The sequence below is a fragment of the Anticarsia gemmatalis genome, chromosome 20 (genome assembly GCF_050436995.1).
Source record: "Anticarsia gemmatalis isolate Benzon Research Colony breed Stoneville strain chromosome 20, ilAntGemm2 primary, whole genome shotgun sequence".
In the NCBI taxonomy this organism is placed as follows: Eukaryota; Metazoa; Arthropoda; class Insecta; order Lepidoptera; family Erebidae; genus Anticarsia; species Anticarsia gemmatalis.
The window spans coordinates 9257498-9282299 of NC_134764.1; the positions used below are offsets into that span (position 1 = coordinate 9257498).

Below are 24802 nucleotides of genomic sequence, written 5' to 3' on the forward strand. Positions count from 1 at the left end.
GTCCATGGCAGTCCAAAAAATCCTAAGATACTGAAAATAGCTTATGGTCAATATTTACAGATGTTGTGAAGTAAAACATGTATGAGTGCACGGCTATGTAATGTTCGATGTTCTGTTACAAGAAAAAGAGCTAGTCTGTCTTCACCTTTACATAATATTTTAAAAACAAAAAAAAAAAAAAAAAAAAAAAAAATATTAGCTATTCTTTTTGTTGTAAAAGGTTTTAGATCAATTTTGTAGCCCATCAGCGGAGGTTAAGCGGTGTGGAAGGTTATAGCTTAGATCATAACGTATCATCACGCTTCTGTTGCCTTTGAGAGGCAAGCAGAAGATGAAGGTTCCCATACGCAATATGTATTATGAAATATTGATTTTTAACAAAATAATAATGAAGACTTTAAAATAACACTTTTTACTGGTGTATAGAAATAACGTAAAGTTTGGTTTTAGTTTCAGCTCATGTAAAAGAATCTAGCATGGAGAATACATTTAGTGATTCGGCTTCCTTTTAAATTTTCACAATGAACAATAATAATCAAGTGAGATTCCTGATAGTAGAAAAACTACACTTAAAAGCACGTATAATCTCTGTATAGAAAACCAGTAATACCTTTTATTTCACTAAAACAACATCAAAAATCATATCTGCCTCCATTCCGAATCAACTATTCCATATCATAAAAATTTCAATTCAAAATCCAACACACGTCCATCCGAACCTCACTAACGGGCAGTTATTCATAAAAAAATATTCTTCTCCACCGATAAAAGCATTTCCAATGACACTTTTGATCCAATAAACTGTTGTTGAGTCCATTATAAGCGTTCAATGTACGCCATCCAATGCGATTTATTCGCAAACTTGGTAACAAAAGACGATTTGATTTTCATTATTCTGCAGTTTTGTTGACCGAATTGTTTATTGTATGGGTAATAAATACTGGGGCTTTGTTCTAAAATACCTTTCCTTTAATAGCACGCAAGTATTGTCTTTTAGTCGTTTAGAATTCGTTTTTGTTTCCCTAGTTATATTGTTGTTTAATATTTGGAGGAAATTTAATTTAATAGAGCAAGGTAATAAATAGCTTTGTAGGAAATTCCTAAACCTAGGTATTCAGTTAGAGATCTGAGCTGAAAAATTTTGGTTACTTTTGAAGACTGATCAATTCAATTGGTAACAAACGTTTTCAAGGGAGGGGAATGTCACGGTGCGAGAATCTTTTGGATTTTTAATTTACATCTAGTTTTTTGTTTCTTTCTACTCTCCGTGAAAAAGAACGACGTTATTGTGTTCCTTCTGTATATAAGTTTATTTATGGTTATGGCTTAAAAACGTAGAATGCTATTCTTTCAATAAGTTTTCCATCATTGGCATAGCATAAGAATTACTTCTTGTAAGTGTTTTTATCCCATTGCTAGCTCATTCTTGTGTAAGGGGTTTGAGGGAGGGGTTAAACCTTGAGTCTAAAGTAGGTCTACAATCTGTATATCACAGTACGCTAGCTTGCAGCTGATAAAATCATGTTTGTATAATAAATATTTGTTTCATTTCAGGGTAGGCTTAACGCTTTTGATCATCTTATCTTTACATAACAATATCAATTTCTTTCAAGCAATATGCTTTATATTATAAAACCGTATCCCTTTTTCCACTCAGCGGGTACATAAAAAACTAATAATATTTTCGAAATATTTACCTCCATAAAATAAAGATTATATTCCATCGAAACGTATTTTCTTAGACCCTATGTGTATTGGGGCGTGTGTATTGTGATCGTAATGGTGAGTACATATTTGGACGTTTGCTCGTAATGTAACATTCACATGAATATTCCTTGCTAATGACTTTTGAACAACGATGTGTATAATTTCCTTGACATGAAAGCACCTGTACATTTATGGAATCTTGGTTCCTGTTTATGATTGGACTTACATACATAATAATTAGTAGAATGACAAAATATAACAGTCTATCAGAGAAAAAGTTTAAAATGCGATTGTTTTTTTAGTTCTATCATCAAAAACCTAAATAAACATGCATTGTCTTCTTATAGTATTACAGTAGATCTCTACTATGGAGTGTAGTGACTTTATTACTATAAAGAGATTATATCTTTATTGTGAAAATATATTAGCTATTGAGCTCAATATGCTGCTCAATGTTTTATGTTACGAATGAACGTCCAAATCTGTCCTCACCATTTCATAAATTCAGCTTATGATAATATCATTTTGACTATACAGTCGAAATAATGAAGGGTTTCATATCTAAACGGTAATATCGATCGATTATTACGTAATGACGTGTGTTTTGGTAATAGGGTCCTTTGCTATTTAATGTTGAAGTCCTTTCAATCTTTGGACTACTGTAAATGTTTTTCGTATGAATGAATTTCAATACACTTTAAATTTGGCTTTATTTGGTATCTGATCCTGATTTGGTACGAGAATTGAAATATTAATAATGTCTTTAGATAAAAAAAAAATAGAAACAATTGCTTTATCGCAAGCTATGACAAAAATACATTTTCTTCATTGAACAACATACATAGTATCACGCCTATTATGCTAGAAAGCGTAGGTTAGCGTAGAGATGTATAAAATACATTCTTATTTCACCATTAAAATGTTAGCCCCGTGTATTTTGACTATACAGCTGAAATAATGAAGGGTTTCATATCTATACGGTAATATCAATCGATTATTACGTAATGACGTGTGTTTTGGTAATAGGGTCCTTTGCTATTTAATATTGAAGTATTTTCAATCTTTGGACTGCTGTAAATGTTTTCTAGTTGAATGAATTTCAATATACTTTAAGATTATTCGACTCAAATTCATATCTGTATGCAAATTGAAAGATTAAGATTTTTTTTTAATATTGACTTAAATAAAATTATTTGAAGTAATGGTAAAAAACGTACCTACTGTTATTCAAAAAAAAATTAAACTTAGATTTAACAACATTAATTTTGACAATATTTTATATGTGAACAACTTGTTTGAGGTGAATAACTATACCACTTGACCATCAGTGCCCCCAAAAAAGCCAATGCCAATCAAATAACAGCCATCAATTCCCATATTAATATACTTCTAGATACATTCATTTTTAAACCGACTTTATAGATATACTTAGCTGTATCTATCTTTTCATTCTAAGCACTAAAACTACGACATTTTCCATACAAATCCAAACTCCATTTTCCCACACTCTAGCCAATAAAAGAGTACTACCATTATATAAAGCGTGTACATTAACACTGGTATTTTTCAAGCCTAGACTAGACAATTTATTTTCATCCCTGTCAACGCCATGTGCCGTCAGCGTGATATAATGTTTGTTTCATAATCAGTATAGAGGTACTCGTAGGACATTATAGTATAGGTTCTCGATTAGTAGGTATGCTGTTAGAAAATATCGAATTCTCCCGTAAATTTTCATGATTTATACATATCTCACTAACATTTTACGTGGTTTCGCCCTGTAAAATTTAATTTTCATGACATTTTTGTGGATATGCTTTGCTAATCAATTTGTAAGATATGGACTGAAAGTTGTAATTATGAAATTTTACCAGAAGTCAAATTACCAAAAAATTGATTTTTTTAACAAATTGGTATCGCAATGATGGCAATTTGTTAAAAATACACGAGAAGCGTGTGTACTATAGGAACAAAAATAATTACTTCTGATCTGTTTGTATTTTGCGTTTGCTGTTTTTTATCTGTGAAGTGTGTGAAGTGAAGAAGTATTTAAAAAAATGTAACTATCTCCTTGCTTAGTCCTTCGTATATAAGCTAGAATTATCTCCATTAGGCATAAGACAAATACCTTTTCAGAATTAAATGCTTTTAGCTTCGCCCAAATTTATTAGTTTGTTGCCATACCTAGTAATAAAAGGACAAAATACGCCATATATTCACCCCTCTTAAACGAAAGGAGCCTTCAAATAAATGCGGTGCTAATTCATCATCTCCTAAACTTGGGGATCTTTAGTCATTTTTTTGCGACAAGGGTGAACTTTTCAACTGATGACGTCATAAAAAATAGCTTCCAAGTTTGCTACGAATTTCTTGATAAATTAATATTGTTTAGGATATAGGGTGGATAGATACATTTTTGTGAAGTTTTGTACTGTTTTTTATATCGATGAGGTTTTTTGTTGACTTATTCGCAACGAAAATGTGATAAAATAAAAAAATAAAGATAAATATTATTGGACAACTCACACACGGCCATTTGATTCCAAACTAAGCAGAGCTTGTAGTATGGTAACCAAACAACTGATAAACATACTTATATACTTCTAAATACATACTTATAAATTGACAACCAGGCTCAGAACAAATACTCGTGCTCATCACACAAAGATTTGTCCCGGGTGGGATTCGAACCCACCACACGCGGCGCTACGGTTTTTGCGGCGAGGTGACCGCTTAAACCACTGCGCCAAACGTGCAGTTATATTATCCTTATACTTACCTAATCATGTTTCCACGAGTTTCGGTCTACAACTTTACCTGCAATGGATATTTTTTCGTAATCTTCAGCGAACTTTCAGTTGTGCGTATTCATAGCCTACCGAAATCTAATTAACTTATAATTTTATTGCGTTTAGTATAATATTATTAGAATTCGTGACGCTCAAAATCTCGTTGGATTTTCTAGCTATTACCAAATAACCTATCTACACAGCAGGTGCAATACATTTGATATGAACACACTTTATCTTCATTCATAGCAAGGGATGTTGGTGCAAGTTTATAAATGTCTGATTTTAAAAGCGAGAAGTCCGTATAGATGACTTGATAAATACTAAAATCCATGATCTATGTGTATTGGAAATAATGATCACTTGCTTTAACGGTGAAAGAAAACATTGTGATGAAACCTTGGATGATTTAAATTTGTTTAATACATTAAAATTTATTGAGGGCATGCAGGTCCCCAACTCGCATTTGGCCAGTGTAGTGGACTCCAAGGCCTAAGCCCTCCTTCGTTTGGGAGGAGACTTCCAGCAGTGGGACAATATTAGGTTAATTATAAAAATGCATTACCTTAGAAACAAAGGCATAAGAACCTACAAACGCAAAAATCTAGAACCAAAAATAGCCTCTCTCATGTAGATACAAGTAGCAACAAGAATAAACGGGCCCGTAACAACGCGAGCGAAGATTCAATCTTAACCAAACATATTGAATCTGTTCGGTTAGCCGAGACAAAAGTGTCTTCTTGAATTTATAGAAAATTCGCCAAAGAAAAATCTTTGAAAGAACAATCTTGGTGCAGTTGATTTCGTTATGGGAAAGCTTGGATTGGATAGAGTTGGATTTCAAATGAGTATGTGTGAAATTGGATTTTAGAAATCGAAAAGTTAAAAAAGAAATTGAACAGGTAATGGGCTGAGTAACCAGCTCCGATAGTTCGTATTTAATAAAAAGAATACCTGTGTCTTTAGTAATTTGCAATATTATAGTTGATAATTTTTTTTTCTTGTCACATAATTGACGTTTAGTCTTCAGCGCTAATTCTTGGCTACTCCTTGCATGATTAATTATTGTATCAATTACATTGTAAATCATTAAGTGATTGAATAGAGTGGCCGTGAGTTTCTTGCTAGCTCTTCTCATAAGGCTTTACACCCTTGAAATTAACACCACAGATTAAGTAATTGCAAAAACTGTCATAAGAGTTATTTCAACATTTGATATAATACAGGTGTATATGAATAAATTATGTAATTTTTGACTCAATCAAAATAAAATGTTCGCATGGGTTCTACATGCAGCCTTTAGAAAATGTTAGATCATTGTTTTAGCTATAATCAATACCGAGTTTTCTGAAGTGCTACGATTCGAAATATATGTTTACTAATATTGTGCTACATTGGATGCTGACGTAAACATTTTAATAAAAATATTTATTATACGTCGGCAAAAAAAGCAATTTATTCAATCAACTTCCAAAGAAACAAGCCAAAATTTTATTTCCAAGAACCGATCATGTTTGTAACATAAAAGAAAAAGAACATTTTCACATACATTACGCAGCCAATTTATTTCTTCTTCCGTTAGAAATGTCTACAAAACGAAAGTAGTTTGGTGAATTATCATATAAAACCAATAAACTGTTGAACATGACAGTGAATAAAGCTCCCATCTATTTTAATATACGCTACTATTTGTCTTATTCAAACGTTTCACCCTTTAAGATCAGTATTTGTATGTAAGCCTCGGTATTCTGTAGCCCTCAATTTCGTGTCTGTATATTTTGTTGTCTTGTATGTATCAAAATAGTGACAAAATCTTCTTATTTTTATTGTAAAAGGTTCTTTCCTATTGCACGAGAGCCTTAAAAACGTACGGTGTCCAATCGCTAAGAATTGGTAGTGTGGCCTTTATAGTGTTCCTTCTTTCATTTACAATAATGTTCATTTTCAAAAAGACGTGATTTTATTAATTAACTTAGTATCAAAGACACACATTTCACAATAAGACAAAAGTTATGGTTGTCGTGGAATATCGTACGTAAAGAACTTGAACGTACCTCGTCTTCAATTGTTTATTTTTTAAATTACCTCGAGTCTTAAAGGTATCTAGAATGCATTTCCACCCATGTAAGCTAGCTCATGTTGTGGTGGCTAGTAATCTTGATTCTTTCATACTTACTTTTGACTATAATAGTTAAAAACCAGAAGATAAGTGGTTATTATGGCTCCCAAGTTGGATATCTTGGTAAATCACCTGCTATAATGCCAATTTAACTTGCCTATCAGAGCCCAAATCGGCAACTTAAGAAGCACTCAATAATACTTGACTTGATAAAGCATACTGTAAAGATTATATTGTTCACTTTCCCCTAGAACTGAAGGAAAAGATGCTTTGATGTTAATTTTTCCTTTGTGTAACGAAACGTGTCAAGTGTAACACGTTTTACAAAGGAATTCGGGTATAGAAAAACAAATTATATTTGGTTCTGCGAATATATTTTTTAGGTATACAAAAGTGGTCAGAGATCTGTTTGCAAATATTTAAGTATCGTAAATATTTTATACAGAAAACATTTTTGGATCTTGAAAGTAATAAGTTCCTAATTTAAGGAGCGACTTTAATTATTTACTCGTAGTTTTAAACTTATTGCAAAACAACTACAGGGATTATCTTCTCTCACGCATATCAAATGTTATTGTCTTCAGTAGCAATACGTAAATCAAAGATCTATTCGTGGCTCTCTACATTTGAGATACTGTATACCTTATTATGTACTATATATCTACTCTTGCATTAAGAATGTTCGTCACGTAAATCTTGGATATTTTTTCAAGTTTTATCATATTTCAAAGATTATATACTTATACTTACTCATACTTACGTCCAAAATGTCAGCTAAATTCAGTTGAATGTAGTAATGGTGTGATTTTAAATTCTGTACGTGTCTATAAATTCAACACTAATCTTGCTTGAATATCTCGAGAAAATATCATCAAATTACTAGCGCATGATGATTTTGATATTTTAATGCAGCAATAATATTATCATTTATTGCCTTCGAAAGTGTTTCATTTTTTAATTTAGGTCTAGTAATTTACTAACATATACTAAATATCAACGAAGCAACTATTTTACACGTCATATTATTGTTCAATTCATTCATTCTGACAATATGTTTTTGCATTTGTTTATCAGAATGTACAAAAATGTATATTTTTTATGATATATTGCAACAAATACTAGGTAATTCATTAGTACCCATTGCACTAAGTATGTGTTGCATAGAAATGAAAATACGTATAACAATTTTCATATTTTTTTATTAAACTGATAATTTTTACAAAGAAACTATTCACATGAAAATCATTACAGTTACCTTGATATTAACAGTTGACAAATAGATCCGATAAAAGATGTCACACATCATTTTCTATCACTAATAATTACAATATTTACAACAATATTTACATTTAATACAATCGAAAAAAGTAAATTCGACAAAGACCATTATGATATTCCATAAAATTTGTATAACTAAGAATTCACAGCCAGAAAAATTAATAGAAAAAAATAATCGAAAAATTTCATCAAGTCTTTTAGATTATGTTGTATTAACGTGTTCCAGCATTTCGGGGAGCACGTTATACGCAACCATATTACCAAAACCTTTAGGTTCTTTTTTGGTTACTATGGCAACTATTTCTTCTTCGGGGGGAGGCGGCGGAAACTCAGCATTAGGGTCAACGGCCGTCGAAATATCATCTACACTAAGAACTACCTCCCTATTGTCGATTTCGATTCTGTTACGTTCTAAAGTACTATCCTCCATTATACTATACAAGTTTTCTGACTTACTCTTATTATACATTTGTCAGGAATTCATATAAAATGGATCACTAATATTGACTCCATCATTGACTGTGTTTCCCTTTTGGGACCATTGCTTTTGTTGATGCTTTATCCTGTAGATAATTTCATCGTGTATAACACCGAAACACATAGCTGTTAAAGCTAAACCCGTGAGGGTGTACGCAGAACAAAACCAAAGGGTTGTTGACCTGATTGTGTAGTACCTAACCCCGTTAATATTGGTGTAACTCATACCAGGAACGATGTTACCGAAACCAATAGTACTCAAGGCCATAAAACAAAAATAGAAGCCGTCTATAATACCCAAATTATCTATTTTATACAAAACGATTGCTCCAATAACAATGTAAATGAAAATTGCTGCAAGACACAAAAGAACAGGAGCTAGAATACTTAGCCCATGCATTGATAACTTAGAATCTGTATCAGGCCAACTAATAATATCATCTTTGGCTGTACTAGTTGTGGGTCTTTCTGACAAAGATAAGTCTTTTTGACTATCTGGTTTTAACACGTAACATTCCTCTGTAGGTGTCTTGCTAGTATTCTGACTGTTAAGCATTTCTTCTTGTTGTCTTTTCAGCTTCATTCTTCGTTCTTTCTCTGCCATTCTTCTCTCGTCGTAGCAGCAGTAGCCGCAGTTGGAACAGAGGCAGCAGCAGAGGGCGCGGCTGAAGACGCTTCGAGCCATTTTGGAGAGGAGAGACCCGACGCTTGATAAGTAGACCAAGGTGAGTGGGATCCCGATCAATGCGTAGATGATGGTGACGCCTTTTCCGAGGATCGTTCTTGGTGCTATGTTGCCGTAACCTGATGAAAAAAAAAGTATTTTGTGAGTTATCTATAAAAAAAAATATGTTAAAGGTGGTTATAGTATGGGTCTGAACAGTATTGATTATAAATTGCACTTAGGGCCATATATCTATAATTTTTCTTTCAAAAACAATTGGTTAACTAGCAATGAGTAGCTAACTCAATCGTAACTTCTTAAAAAATCGGTCTGTTACATAACCTAAACTGAATGAAAACTGTAGAACCCAATGACTAACAAAAAGCAATCATTAGATCGTGTCTAATTGACTGATAGACTTTGAAGTAATAAATAACGGTTCAGTAGAAAATTCAATATTTCGCTTTCTCCCATCCAAAGTTCATTATTACTAAAACAATAAAGGCCGGTGACATTGTAATATTTTAATTGGCCACTATTACAATCCTTTAACTTCTATCCTGAAGCCTTTTTGTAATCTCGTAACATTTTCTCTATATAAAATCTATTGTCTTTATATTCAGACGTTTATTTCATAAACTACATCGTTGAACTCTGCAAAGAAAATAAAATTAAACCAAGCGAAATTTTAGCTTCAACTTAGTACAAAGTCCTCACCTATAGTTGTTAAAACAGTTAGTGAGTAGAAAAACGCTAGCGCCAAATTCCACTCGTGTTCTTCGTAATGGTTGGCTAGATCGCTCCCGAACTCCCCGAGAGCCATCTCTCTGTAACTAACGCCATATTGCGACGCCATCTCTGTCGTCACCCTCTGAACCAACTCGTTTTGGAACTTCAAAATCTCCTGAGCAGCCAACCTCGTCCAATTTTCTCTATACAAGATATTAAGAGACACAGTTATCTCCCAAATATTTTCCACAGCCCTGCTCCTGGCGTCCCAAAAATAATTTGCCGACAATGTCAGATTTCCATAATCGTAGTCGTCGTCTGACTTTTTATGCGTACTATTACTATCTTTGTGGCTTAATTTCTGTCTGTCTGGTAATATTCTCGGCCTCGCCGGTACCTCTGCGCCGCCTTCTATTGCGAGAAAAATGAATGATCCGAGAAACGTATATGCTAAAAGTACAACGAATATTACGACGTTTGTGAGGGATCCAATAATGAATTGTTTTCTTCTATATTTGGTAGTTTTGAAGCAAAAGCAACAAACAACTTTTTGCCGCGGTGTTTGTGCTCTTTTTCTGCTATTAGATACCATGGAGTCGCCGTCTTGGCATCTGTCCAAAGGGATCCCCCCATTTAGGGAGGGCTTTGCCAACGTGTACTGTTCGAAACGGGTGATTGCTTCTTTGTCCAATACTACATGATCTATATCCATTTTGCGCTGTTAAGCTCTATGTTTTCGTGACTTCATTATATACAATCATCTGAAACAAAGAAAAGATACAATTAGTAACATGACAAGGTTATTTTATTTGTGTTATGGGAACGGTTCATTTCATTATTCAGAGGGGTGATTGACTTGAACAGATATGTATAAACATTCATCGTTCTAGTTTAGCAGAACATTTTAAGAATCATTTTTAGCTCATACAAATTGCATTACATACACGGCAACCATGCTAGCCAAGATATTAAAAACCTATACATCCAGACCAAACATAATTTTGAAGTTTTACATCGCAATACTATCAATATAACGTACATTTCACTTGCTATATATGTACGCAAAAGAGTATCAAATACATTCACATTTTCCTAAATACAGTTTACTACCACTCAACAGAACTACATAAAACTAAAACAAATTCTCACAAAACCATTTCTTTAAACCACCCTAGATAACTTGTTTCTTGAAGATATCGAGCGTCCATTAATCATTCCTTTAAGTCTATACTTCTTCATTTGTCACCTATACCCCGGCTAAAGAGACTTTGAAAAATGACTGGCCTCTTAAGAGCGTTTACATCAACTCAAATGCGGTTATAACTTAGTACTTTTAAGTGTTTTGAAACTGAATATTCGATAGTTTAGCTGTGAATGTTTTTGTGAATGTAGACTAATGTAGAGATGTATTAAACCTTACTATCTGAGCAAGAAAATGCAGTCAAGAATCGAATCGAACATATTCATGCTCGTTATATCCGAATGTGTAAGCAGAATTGCATAGAATAGATAACATTCGCGTTTAGTTATTATATTTTTATTTCTTGCGTTCCGAAAGTCCCCAGGACTTTTTAGCTATTTTATTTCTGTAAAAGAACTGCACAAGTATCTGAAACCAAGGGTGCTATTAGCAAAATTCTAAAAATAAATTGAATAACCCAGTTTGCATCTAACCCGAGACCCCTTAGTTAACAGTCGCAGACAGTACCACTCGGGTTTCATTGACTTTCCAAAATTAATTTAACTTATGAAAAAGAAATTAATATGAAATAGTTTTCCTAAACTACACTCCCAACCCTAGAGCGCACCTGTCAATGCTCTATTCATATAACAGCTTGAGTGACATTTAATTAAAATACTGCTGACCACGGTCCAATGAGTCCGTGATGATATTCAAGTAAGCCGTGGTTAATTAATACGAGTGTCAGTTTTATATGGAGCGAGAAGCACGATTTTCTACAGGAGTATCGAGAGTTTGACATTTAAAATTTACTTTGAAATTCGTTCTAATGGCGTCCACTAGAGGCGCTGATCAGTTATTCGTACAGAATTTGACGATGACTAGCGATTTGTCGAGTGGTCATAGTGGCAGGAGATTGTTCTGCAAATTCTATTCTATGAAAGAAGTAGAAGTTTATGAAGATTGGAATTTTGATGAAATTACTAGCTGAGCCACGCGGCTCTGATTGCGTACAAGCTAGTATCCTTTAATATGGGTCTGCGTTTAATCCTAAATCTTCAACTATATTTGTGCTTACTTTCATCAGAATCGGCTCAGTAAGGTAAGAAAGTGTGACAAATAAACAATTCGATAAAGATTTTCCGTGATATTATAATTACCCGATTATCCAATCAAACAGTCTTATGATTTAATTGCGATAAACAGGTAAAAATCTTTCCCAAAAATCGGCACAGTCAAATAAAACTAATTAAAGTATCTCAAATTGGTCTAATCTACTTGGGCTTCTAAGGTTTCTTTGACAAAAGTGGCTTTTATGTTCCTAATAAACTCTGTCATTATATAAAAGACGGGAAGGAACCTGTTATAGTGATATTCACATTTTGAAGAAATAATTTGAGTTCCTAGAATTTCGTTAAGGTGAATAATGTGGTTTAAGTGCTACTTTATTGGTGTAAATTACTCAAGCTTGTTAAATAATGTACCAATGAAGAACATTATGCCAGATACAATATAGAACTGACATAAAAATAATGAAAACCGATTTTGGCGTTTACCATGTCGTTGTCATATCGTTTGCGTAGCTATCACCAAATACGAATAACACTCCAATAATATTTTGCCCAACCCAGACATCAAAACTGGAACCTCGAAGGCACAGTTAATACCTTACCTACTAATACTAACACCTTGTGTAACCAACCAACTGTAAATCGAATAAAAAGAAGAGATATCGAAAGAAAATATTATTATTCTGTAATCAATTTCAAGGTAAAACTCTTTAACAATTTTAACTCCCAATACTTGTGAAATTCGAAAGAAAATCTCTGTTTACAATATAATAATACTTCTTGGTCGTATCAAATCTTAAGAGGGTGAAGTTTTTCACTTATTTGTAAAAGGGGTACGATGAGAAGTTTAGTTATCAGTTCTTAAAAACTTTTATTTGAGAGATTGATATTTAGGATTGCGTAGCAACACAGGTGAGGGAACATCCTTTTTAAAAACAACACTGCTTGGGCTTAGCCCTATATCGTTCTAGGTGTGACTGCTGATCACAAAGGCTCGGGTTTGGTTACGGATCGGACAACTTAAAGTAAAATATTTGTATAGTAACTCGGAGTTTGACAACTTATCTTTTAGTAACCTATAGAGAATACAAAAATATTTAATTTAGTACAACTGTTTAATGCTCTCTATCTCAATCAAAATAAAATTAACGAACAACTTCCAATTCCACCACGTTTTAATCCGAAATTAATTAAGTTTTATCAAAGTTCCCCCAAAAATACTAAACTTGTAATCGTAATAAATCATGAAGTTTATGAAACTGATATTAACTTGAAACTTAGAAGCTAATAATAACTGATTATAATTTAATCTTTTCTATTAGAACTGTCTTGTCTGAATTAAATATTGCATTTGATAATTACTTTAAACTATTGAAGATTCTTTTGATGTGTTTGATCCTATTGTTATTTTTGAATGGTGAAATGATTTTAACATCATTGACATAATTGATTAATTGTTAATTAACATAAGGTAAAGGTCGCAATATGGATTGGTTTATAGTAGGTCGAAAGAAACTGCTGTCGCTCACGATGATGATGATGATAATGAATATAATAATATATTGAAGTTAACACAGCTACTACGGCGCCCCGTCTTTATTTCGATAACAAATATTTCATTCTTATTGATATGTATTTATCACACATCCATACATATTGCCTTATAATTTAATGTAGTTATTGATCGCAAAACCTTTTTCCAAGCTCTATAAGCTTCGCTGAGAAATTATCTGTAACTTAAGATTTATTCAAATATTTTCGACGAATTATTAGCATGTCAGTTGTGTCACAAAAACAAATAATCACAAGTGAAGTCACATACCGGAGCTAGTTAAAAAAACAAACGTATTTCGTATTTCCTTTGATCTTCATATATTTGAACTGAAAGAATACATAATTCACACCAAAACATTTCCCTGTTTGATAGATGAACGCCTGAAGATTTTGTTTATAAGGCACTAGCTTTTGTTCGCGGCTTCACCTCCCTATATTTTGTTTGATAAAATACTAACAAATGTCTTTTTGTAAAGGAATCAGTGCTTCACTTAGTCATAAATCTGTGTAGTCGATATTTTAATAATTTTGCAAAACACATTTCTTTTGGACGGACGTCTAGTTACAGCGGCCAGTTTCAATAAAACTAGCTACATGTTTACCTGATTATAGTAGCCCATTGTGTATACAAAATTCACCCAGTAAATAAAAATTTGACGTAAAACGACAAAACATACGCTCTCCAAAGCAGTTGAGATTTGTAACCCCAACTTTCATACTATAAGTAAACATACCTAAGAATGTTTTGTCAAAAAACTCAAGCCCAACTTTCTGAACCTCTACTTTTTAAATAGTTATAGCTCTCAGTCTAGACTTACGTTGCACCACAAAAGCCAGTAAAAGCAAACAAACAAACTTCCACAGTTATAGTGAAAGAGATTTGTTTTCAAAACACGTATTAACTGTTTCATCTGAAGGTATCGAATAAAATACGTCCATACGTTCGTGTGGGTAGAGATGAATTGTGTACTTACTCAGGTAAGGTTTTTGTGTTATTTAAAGGTACAAACTTTGTGAATATTTAGGACTTCGTTATTGTAGATAGCTTTAGGAGAACTACATAGTGTTTAAGTTTTAAAATGAGCATAGGAATAAAGAACAATTCAAATTCGAAATATTTAAAAGTTCTCAAGCTGCTAAATAATTGGGTTATAAACGCTTGAAGGGCTGGATCAAAGTAGATAGACAACTCGTTGATATCTTTAAGTGTAATGCTTAAGTGTGACTAAAACATTCACATAATTTAAAATTAAGACTCAATTATGAATCCGCATAATAACTCAGGTTGTTAGTCGTAGCACCGCATTTTTTGTTAAATTACTATAACAGTTACTCAAACGAAACCAAACCAAAAGAACAATAAATCCGTAGAATATTTAGAAAGATAATTAGTAATTTTTAAATATCAAACAATCCACGCCAAAAATATACTCAAAAACGTGCAAGCTGATCTACAAAATGCTCCAAAACAACACTATACCCCATACTAAATTCGAGAACAAACACCTTCTTTATAAACCGATGCAAAACATTTCCCAAAAACATCTATCGAACGAAAATCACAACCAAAACACACCATACACATATAGATATTACGAACTACTTGTGTTCAGGAAACACACACCTTATGAGGGTGAAATATCGTCGTATTGATAGGCTGTATTCACACCGTATAGAGTACTGCCATGTGACGGAATCATATTTCAAGCAAGTGAATAGCAGATGTTGGGTTTGATGGTTTGTGTGTGACTGTGTATAGGTGTTGTGCATGACGCAGTCAAATTATTGATGTATGCAACGAGAGATCTTGCGTAATGTGTCGTGAAAATGTTGTTTGTAAATTGTAAAAATACTCAGCCTTGAATTATTTTAAGGTTTAGATATCGTATAAGAATAAAGAATATAAAGTATCTGTATTGACAGCCTTGGATCAATATACCTACTTCATCATTGGATGATGTAGGTATATTGATCCAAGGCAAAAGCTGTATTGTGACAAACTTCTGATTGGGAATAAAAAAAATAATGACGCCATAAAATGATTTGAATTGATTATGAAATCAAGAAAGCGAGATTTTTTCAGTCACCAAAATAACATTGTTAGATGACGACACAATTAACACCTACAAAAAAATAAAGAACAGAATAATTCTTAACAACATAATAACATATTAGTTACGTATGAATCTTTATTCAGAAATAAACCTGTCCATAGAACCGCAGCATTCCCTAAAGATCATACGAAACAAGTTCGAGAGTGTCCATCGACAGTTCCTAAAGAACTACTAGTACAAAAGCAACAGAAATCTCAAGAAACGACAAAAGAAAATAAAGTAAAGTGATCGAGAGACAGACCGGAAAACGTACTGTAAGATATCCTTCCACTGAATGTACAGACAATTTGTACAAGACTTCGGATACAAGTTGTTCAAATAAAGAATTTGTATTGACAAAACTTCTTGTGCGTCATTGTGATCTTAATTTTCAAACATTTAAGTATCTGTCAAAACTTTAAAATGTGATATTAGAAAAAAACTTTCTATTTTTGGGAGTATAGCAGTTCTTGAACATCTACAGTTAATGTAAAAGTTATTTTTTTAGTGTGTTACGTTTTCACATTCACACTAGTGAACCGATTTTGACAAAATTCTACAAGAGGGTAGCATAAAACAATATATGCTTGTTTACCATCTAAAAAGCTTGTGAAGCTACGGGCTTATGATCTAATAAATTGGATATCACACAGACATCTGCTCCAGTAGGGTATAAAACCGCAAATTCTAAAATTCCCTTCACTCCGAATTAAACAATGTATTTAAAACTTTAAAATCCCCATCACAGAACAAACTTCAACAATAAAAAATACGACTTCACAGGTGTACAACCAGTTAAAACAAGATAAAACTGGCGGCAACTCGCTAAATCCGGCGCGAACTGGTTTAAACAGATTTTAACTAGTGGACGGGAGCGCCAATTTGCGGAAAGCGATATTTGTGGCTCATTTAACGACGGCATGTTGGCAACAATGCGTTTGCGTGTAAACAACGTACTTTTCAGTAACATGATTCTCATTTGGTACTTGATGTAATTGTCTGATTACTTTGTGCTATTTATTATCTTTTAAAACGTTTTTACTGTGTAAATTCTTTGGAGTGTTCGGTGAAATATTTGCACTTTGTGTAATTGATAGCTTTGTGGGAGTTAACGAGTTAACAAAAAGCTTCAGGTTTTAAAAGGTAGTATTGTAGCGCGATTTATACAGGCGGTACTATCAAGTATCGTAAGTTTGACATTTAGTATGTGCTGCAAAATAGTTCATACAAAATTTCTCGATAGCTAGCCGGTAGTCGACAGCCAATGGAAGAAGAGAATCACGAATATTAATTTTCTATCTGTATAGCATATAGAAAATTATACTATTTAAAATTCAAGGAAATAATACGGTATTATTGGAGAATCTATATACGGTTATCTAAATCTATATAAGACATGGTCTGTATTTTGTAGTTAATAATGACAAATCAATGTTTTATTTTATTAACTACATATATTGTCTTCGATTTGGCTCCAATTTACGATATCAACTACGGAAAATCAGTTTGTCAAATGTGCAGTAGACTGGTTCAGTAATTAATACCATAACTTTATAATCAATAAATAGCGGTATGCATTATTTACCTATGACTGGTTGCCAATGCAACCGACGTGATAAGCGATCACTCGTGAATAAATGCATGGTTGCGTTAATTCTTGTTGCCTCCAGCATATCACGTTAAACATCATGCCTCATTTACGTGGATTATTAGAAAGGATAATTCCTGGATTTAGATATTTACAATGAATATTACTGGTTTTTGTAAGGCGTATGTTCTTAGCTCTGGTATGGTTGTTGACTGACCCTCGTTTTCTGAGTACATTTAGCGGTAGTTTATCTATTCAATAGTGTTTTTTTGTATGAGTGTTGACGCTATGTTTAAATGAAACAAATCAGATGTACGAGCTCTAAAATAATTTTATTGTTCGCACCTTATATACTGGCTGCCAGAGAATCTTAATAGCGCGATTCAGAAATAATCAAAATTTACACAAGGCCCTCTAGCGGGCGATGCGGTGCACCTTGTCACATGATCAAACATAATGTCTATTCTTTGAGTTTAATGATCAACAGGATTTTCTTTGACCAAACAAAATAATGCTAAAATACCCAAAGTACCAAAAAATATATAGAGCTAGATGTATCATCGTTTGAAGTTACTTTTCCTATAACTATATTGATGTGTATAACAGTCTTAACTCTACCTTCTTTGTGACAATGGTTTATTTCTTTCAACTAACATGGTTATAAGATGTAGATTTTTTTCCAACAGAAAATCTTGTTTACCGTCCAAGCTTAGGACGTAGCGTACTTGTAATTTAACATACCCAAATATTTGTTTGTCTTAAGGCATTCGAGAGATATTTGTCTTCAATGAGCTTGGTTTATAAGTTCATATAATGTGTTTGTACTGAAATATACAGTAAAAAAAATCACAGTACAAGAAAATAACAAACAATATAATATTGGACAGGAAAATAAAACAAAATCCCCATATGAAACGAGAGCTGACAGCACGCCAACTCCCATTGAATATCAGAATACGTTACAAAACGTATTTTTATCACTAAAATTCTTGACGTGTTGATATTTCCAACCGTTAGAACGTAAAGCTCCACACTGACTACAGGTAACATGGATAGGCGTTATTCGTTTAAAGTTACCTAGATGTTCGTGACCGTTATAGTAGAAGAGAGCAAAAATGCATGATGATCTAAGAACATAATAAATTATACGTGTCTTACGCTTCAAAACTTTCTCCGCATCGCTTTATCTAAAGAGTGTACCAAGATGAACTGGCGTGTATGTTTTGTCAATCAACATCCTCATAAAGAAGAGATTATTGGTTAAGTGTATAATTTCATTTATAGACGAGTCGTAAATAAAAACCATATCAATGTGTGTCTTCGATCATCACAATAATTTCTTAAAGAACACTGAAAGTGATGAATATTATAAACTCCAGCTTAGTTTTTATGCAGAATATAAAAAAAAGAAAAAGGTTACTGTCTAATGAACAACCAAATATTAAACATATCACGGTTAAGACAAGCTAAGTAGACAGTATTTTTATATCAAAAGCTCTGGATAGCGATACAGTAATTTCCAAGAATTCGCCGCCTGAACTAAGAAAGAAAATACACTACAAGAGAAAGGTCTTAAGCGGTTTTTGCCGTGTTCGCAATCTAGTATGAATACTCCTCAACATGTTCCCTTTCTGCGGCTGTCGAACGGTGAAAAGGGTCCGGTTATTACGTTATTTAGTATAGAGAGCCGTCATTGGTAATAAGTAGTAAATCGCGGTAACAACGGCTTGTAAATAAAATCTTTATGGCTGATCAGAAACAGGTGGGTACGGTCCACTATGTTTTTTAGTTGATGTGGTTTCTCTCATAATGGTTATTTTAAAAGGTTTGGGATATTATATAAATATCTATAGATTGAGTATGAGTTTTAAGTCAAATTTATAAGCTATCTTATACTGCGGATAAAATATTTTAAAAGGTTTTAATTTTTTTAGGTTTTAAAAGAGACACTGACTGAAATTGTCTATTTCACGCGTACATAGAACTGTTTCCTTTGACACAAGTAAAGAACAACATATCTATTTGCTAACCTAGTGGTTAACAAATAGATAATACTAGCTGACCCGGCAGACTTCGTACTGCCTCATCGATAAATAAAAGACCTAATCTTTTGTATAAAATGATTTTAAAACATACAAATCGAATCTGTATTTAATAAAAAATCATTTATTGAATAAAGCATGAAGTTTTATTATTATTTTCGATACATCATGTTGCTTACTTAGAAAACAGAGTTTTCCTGAAATACTGGCTATTTATAAGGTTTAAATTTGATATTAACAGACACACACTGTTAAAATACAGTCTTTTTATTAATTTAAAGCTTTCTCATAAACCATATTTTTTGTTTTGTTTTGTGGTGCGTAAATAAACAAAGAAGACGGTTTTAAGACGCGCGAACACGCGACGTATAATAATTGTCCACGCGCGAAACAGGGAAACTCCAAATTGATTCCACAAACTTCTAACGACTGTCCTTGCGATTTATTTATGGTCATCGCTTTAAAATCGAATGGTAAGTCCTTTGGAATCATCGGTATCCGCGGGATCAAGACATCCTCTCCTTTCCTTTATGATTGTCGCCTCAATGACGTTATTCATCAGTCTTTTCACAGCCAGTCTTGTTCCATTGCACAGTCGAGGTTGATTAATGTTACGCAGCATGATGACAACTGATCCTACTTTTAACTGCAAATTGTGAGGTGGTAATCTAGGCAATTCCAGAGGAGCTCGTGGCTTAGTTTACAACAGCCGCACGGATCGATCTCTGAGGTTAAGCTACGCTTGCCGAGGTTGTTCCGTGGATGGGTGACCATCTTATACATATCGAGTTCCTCCGTGTTTCGGAAGGCACGTTAAATTGTGGGTCCCGGCTGTCATTTTCGAAGATCTTTGACAGTCGTTAACAGTAGTCAGAAGCTTGAAAGTCTGACAACCAGTCTTACCGAAGGGTATCGTGTTAATACCTAAGTAACTGGGTTGTGGAGGTCAGATAGGCAGTCGCTCCATGTAAAACACTGGTATCCAGCTACAACCGGTGAGACTGGAAGCCGACTCCAACACAGTTTGGAACAAAGGCTAAGCGAATATATAATCTAGGCAATTCCAGTGAATTTAAGAACTCAGTGGGATAGTTGATTACGTCATCCTGGTTCATTACGGTGTCGACTGATTTGAAAGAATCCTACTGTCCTGGAAGAAAATTCTGAATGGTTGCATTAAGATCCTCGACATCATTATTTTTCGCTGCTAATATTGCTCGTGAGTTCACCCAGCTAATGATGGTTATTGAGCTTTTGCGCTATATCTGGAAAAACTCGCTGAATAAGCTCCACTTTTGAGTCTGTGATGTGACAGAAATCTGTAGGTAATGTGATGAATGCGGTCGAGGTGTCCACTGCAACTTTATTATTTCCAATGTCTAACAACTGTTTCGCAAACACATTTGCAGTTTCATCTTGTTGCAAAAATACTCGCATGTTAGTTGTTAAGTGGAGTGTCTTTACGTACTGCCACAAATTTGATGATTTTAGGCATGCATTTAGTTCATCAGCAACAGTTGATCGGGGAATAACTGGAAGAGTCTGACGAAAATCACCTGACAACAGAATCATGGCCCCGCCGAAAATATTTTGGTTTTCACGAAGATCTTTCAACGTTCTGTCCAGTGCCTCCAGTGACCTCCACCAATTTGCATACCTGTAGGATCTTGGCCATTGCGCTATTTTTGGCGATGTTGCAAATTGGTGTTTCGGTGATTTGCATGTTTAGTGGTAATTTCAAGGCAGAATGTGCAGTTCGCCCGCCTTCTAGCAGAGTTGCAGCTATTCCAGATGAAGCCAACGCTAGAGCAAAATCATTTCGCGATCTGATCCTCGCCAAAAGCAATGAAATTAAGAACGTTTTTCCAGTTCCTCCGGGAGCATCAAGGAAATAAATTCCACCAGATCCACTGTTCACAGCTTCTATCAAAGTGTCGTACGCAATTCTTTGTTATTGATTCAATTGTGGAACATTTGTACGCACAGTTTCGGCGAATGCTTCAATGTCGTGTCGTTTTGTTGCGTTCGCGATTCACTTTTGGAGCTAATTCGATTAAAATTAATATTTGGCTATATCGTTAGAAATTAAGAATGACGCAATAAATATTTTTGGAAATTCTGCCTTAACGGGGGTGAAAAATTTTCTATGAAACTACGTCGGTTTTGAAGCTAAATCTATAAAAATTCAAGTTGTTTAGCAAGCAAGTGGTCATGATCTCCTGGTAACTGTGAAAAGGTTTATAGAGAGTTTTTAGAGTTTGTAGAGCCGTTTTTTTGTTTTTAGGCCTAATTCTGATCGGAAAATAGATCCACAACTACCAGGAGATCATGACTAATTGGTGTTGTCAAAAATGCTGTTTTGAGGATTTTCCCGGCAATTATTCGAATTTTTCTCACCTTTTAAACCTTCCCTGGACCTCCACGAATAATTCATCATTCAAAATTAGCCAAATCGGTCCGGCCGTTCTCGAGTTTTAGCGAGACTAACGAACAGCAATTCATTTTTATATATATAGATTTTAACGAAGTCGCGTTATGGCATATCCACCATTAAAACAGTTGCCATGACAACGGAATTTTGTTAATTCAATGTCATTATAAAATTGATTATTCGCGACTTCGTTCGCCACCTGATTTTTTTCAGGAAATGCGTAATTTTCCCGGGGTAAAAAGTAGCCTATGTCCATCTCCTGGCTCAAAGCTACCTCCCTACCAATTTTCAGCCAAATCTGTTCTGCCGTTCTTGAGTTATAAGTGGTGTAACTAACACGACTTTCTTTTATATATATAGATATGTTGTTCATTATGTTAGTACATATTACCAATATTTTGACAGTTTTTCATGATTACACCAAAAACCAACTAAGCTTTTGAGAACCTAACTAATAGCACAACACAACCACTTCAAGGACTACCTAAGCAATTTAGGTGTTATACGACATTTTAAACGAATAATAAGTAGTTACAACAATAAAATATACAAAATGTCCCATAAACAAATAAAACAAGCCTTAACAAACACTTAAAACACAAGGAGGTACAATAGCGCCCGAAATGTTCTAGTAAATGTGTCCTTTTGTTAGCAGAAACGCTCATGAGTGGCAAATGTCTTACATTTGTTACAACGTATACGGATTTAGGTGAAAATTAATTTGTTCTTTGTTATATTTTGTCATGTTTGTATGGTGCTCTCTTGCTGATATCATTGTGATGTGGGGTGAGACGCGGTGATTTGTAACGTCTACTCATTTGAGTTTTGCTTGCTTTGTAAGAGATTTTGCGTTCACATTGTTTTGAGGCTGCTTAATGCAAAGAGATAATTTTTGCGGTATATTTATGATTGAAATCTGTAAAAGTTCTTTGGCGTTCTATTCTTATGCAAGCAAGACTCAATTTCCTGTATTTATTAGTTGGAGTGCATAGTATTAGGTTGGGGAAAAAGTCTTTTCGCATTTTAGTATGTATGAACCTGTAATAAAATCTCTTTGGCTTCAAGAATCACAAATGAGTACACGGTTCATTAGGTTTCTTTCAGTGAGCTCGTGAGGTACCCAAATATCGAGCTTTTTTTGTGTAGAGAAAAGATTTTATTACAAGTTCATATATACTTTAATGCGAAAAGACTTTTTCCCCAACTTAATATTTAAGGTACACTGGGATGTGTATACACTATCAAAAGTATAGTAGTTAAGAGATAATTTTACGGACGTATTTTAAATTTATTTTGTACTTTTTTCAATATACGATTAAAACTACTAAAGTTCTTTACAACACTCCCGCAGATACGTTGTTACGAAAATTGACGTAGCATTTCGATAACAATGTTATTCGCACTGCATCACCTATCCATACATCAAACAAACTGATCTAAACTAACAATGTTTGCTAACCCGTGAACACACGAGAGGGTGTAAACAATTTAACCGTCAAATGCAATCGCATCAGCTATCACTTAACACTTGCTACATGAATTTCATAACAGTGTGTCCGTTGGATTTACATTTCCATTATTTGGTCAAGTGGTTTGACTATCAATTAAAAGGAATAGAAAAGTATACGTAATCGTAACTTTTTGAGTTCTTTTAAAACAGGTAATAGCGAGATTAGGTATATTTGAGTTGCTTGACGTTTCAACGTTAAAACTAAAAATTTTAAGTTTGACCGTAATGGGTAATCCCTTAAATTATTGTTTATTATCCTTATTTTGTTGAAAAGTATGCTCCCATGAAAATTACATAAGGGTTATATTTGTAAAAATTAAAAATTGCGGTAAGTCTTTACTCGCTGACAAAACCCATTCAATTATAGTTATAAATTTTACACTCCAACATGAGTATTTGTAAAACAGATGCTAGCAAACAAATATTTTATGTGCATTTAATATTCGTCTGAAAGCCTCAAAGGCATGCACTGTCCAAAACCTCAAACTATTTTAATCACTACAGTAACCAACATGAAACTCGCGCCACAAAGCGAAACGATAATCCGACATCTTTCATTTTCGCAAATGGTGGACAAAATGGCGGAACAGGAAACCGGAAACGCTGACATTGTAGTGAAACTGGGGAACATATCGGAATGATTGATGGATCAACAAATGGACTGTGGTTAATTGTATGTAATTTGTTTAACACAGAGATAGCGAATATTGATGGTAGCGAAAATCATGGAGCGATATTAATGTCGAAACTATCTCGTTGGTCAAGAGGAAAGCGAATTGAGATTTTCGCTTTTATAGCTCGATACGTCGATATTTTTGGTTTTAATGCATTTTAACGTAAATAATGAGTTTTGTTAGTGACTTGAACCAAAATTGATTGCATGATTTTTATATAAATTAAGCTTTAATGTTGATTGATTGTTTTAAATGTCTACACATTTAAGACAATCAATCTATAACTATGATAAATATAGTACCTAAAGTAAGTATAGTATATAATAAATGAATATTTATTGCAGAATTGGATGTTTACGCAAGACGTAAAATTAAAATCCACGGAGAAATGCAATTTCATCATCAATGTCATTGGCCTTTGTCATTATTGGCAAATTGCTGCCAACGAAAATCTGAATCTTCCTTCTAACTAATAGTTTCATCTCAAAAACCTGCTCAACAACTACGTTTTCAAAGATTTTTTTTACAAAATTTTCATTGACAGCACATTTTCTTATCTTCCACCTGTCCCATACATCACTTTCATATATTACACCACTAATTATGAGTTCTTCTCAACCCCGACTTGGTAATGAAGCGGCAACGGAATAATTATCATAAATTATGCTATACTGCACCTTTATGATAAACGGACGGTGTCTGGGGATATGCTGATATTATAATTAAGTTGGTATTAGCTGTTTTTGCATAGATATTCGGTTTTAAGTTTGAGGACTTTTTTTCTTAGATGTAGATTGAAAATTGTCGTTGATATTCTGATGAAGATAAAATGTGAGTTACCAAATAAAGCGAACAGTATGAACAACGTTTAGTTTAATATTGTGACTTGACTAAGAC

At 33.6% G+C, this 24802-nt stretch overlaps 1 protein-coding gene across 3 annotated transcripts in view; it reads right to left on the reverse strand.

The window, feature by feature from the left end:
- Positions 1-7904: 7904 nt before the first annotated feature.
- Positions 7905-24802, reverse strand: part of LOC142981790 (uncharacterized) — a 360767-nt gene continuing 343869 nt past the window's right edge. For all 3 annotated transcript variants that reach the window (XM_076127897.1, XM_076127898.1, XM_076127896.1), the window contains 2 exons: positions 9752-10524; positions 7905-9174 (listed from right to left, as the gene is read on the reverse strand). In XM_076127897.1, the coding sequence (XP_075984012.1) occupies positions 8366-9174; positions 9752-10475 (1533 nt within the window). In that variant the 5' untranslated portion in view covers positions 10476-10524 and the 3' untranslated portion in view covers positions 7905-8365. The remainder of the gene's footprint in view (positions 9175-9751; positions 10525-24802) is intronic.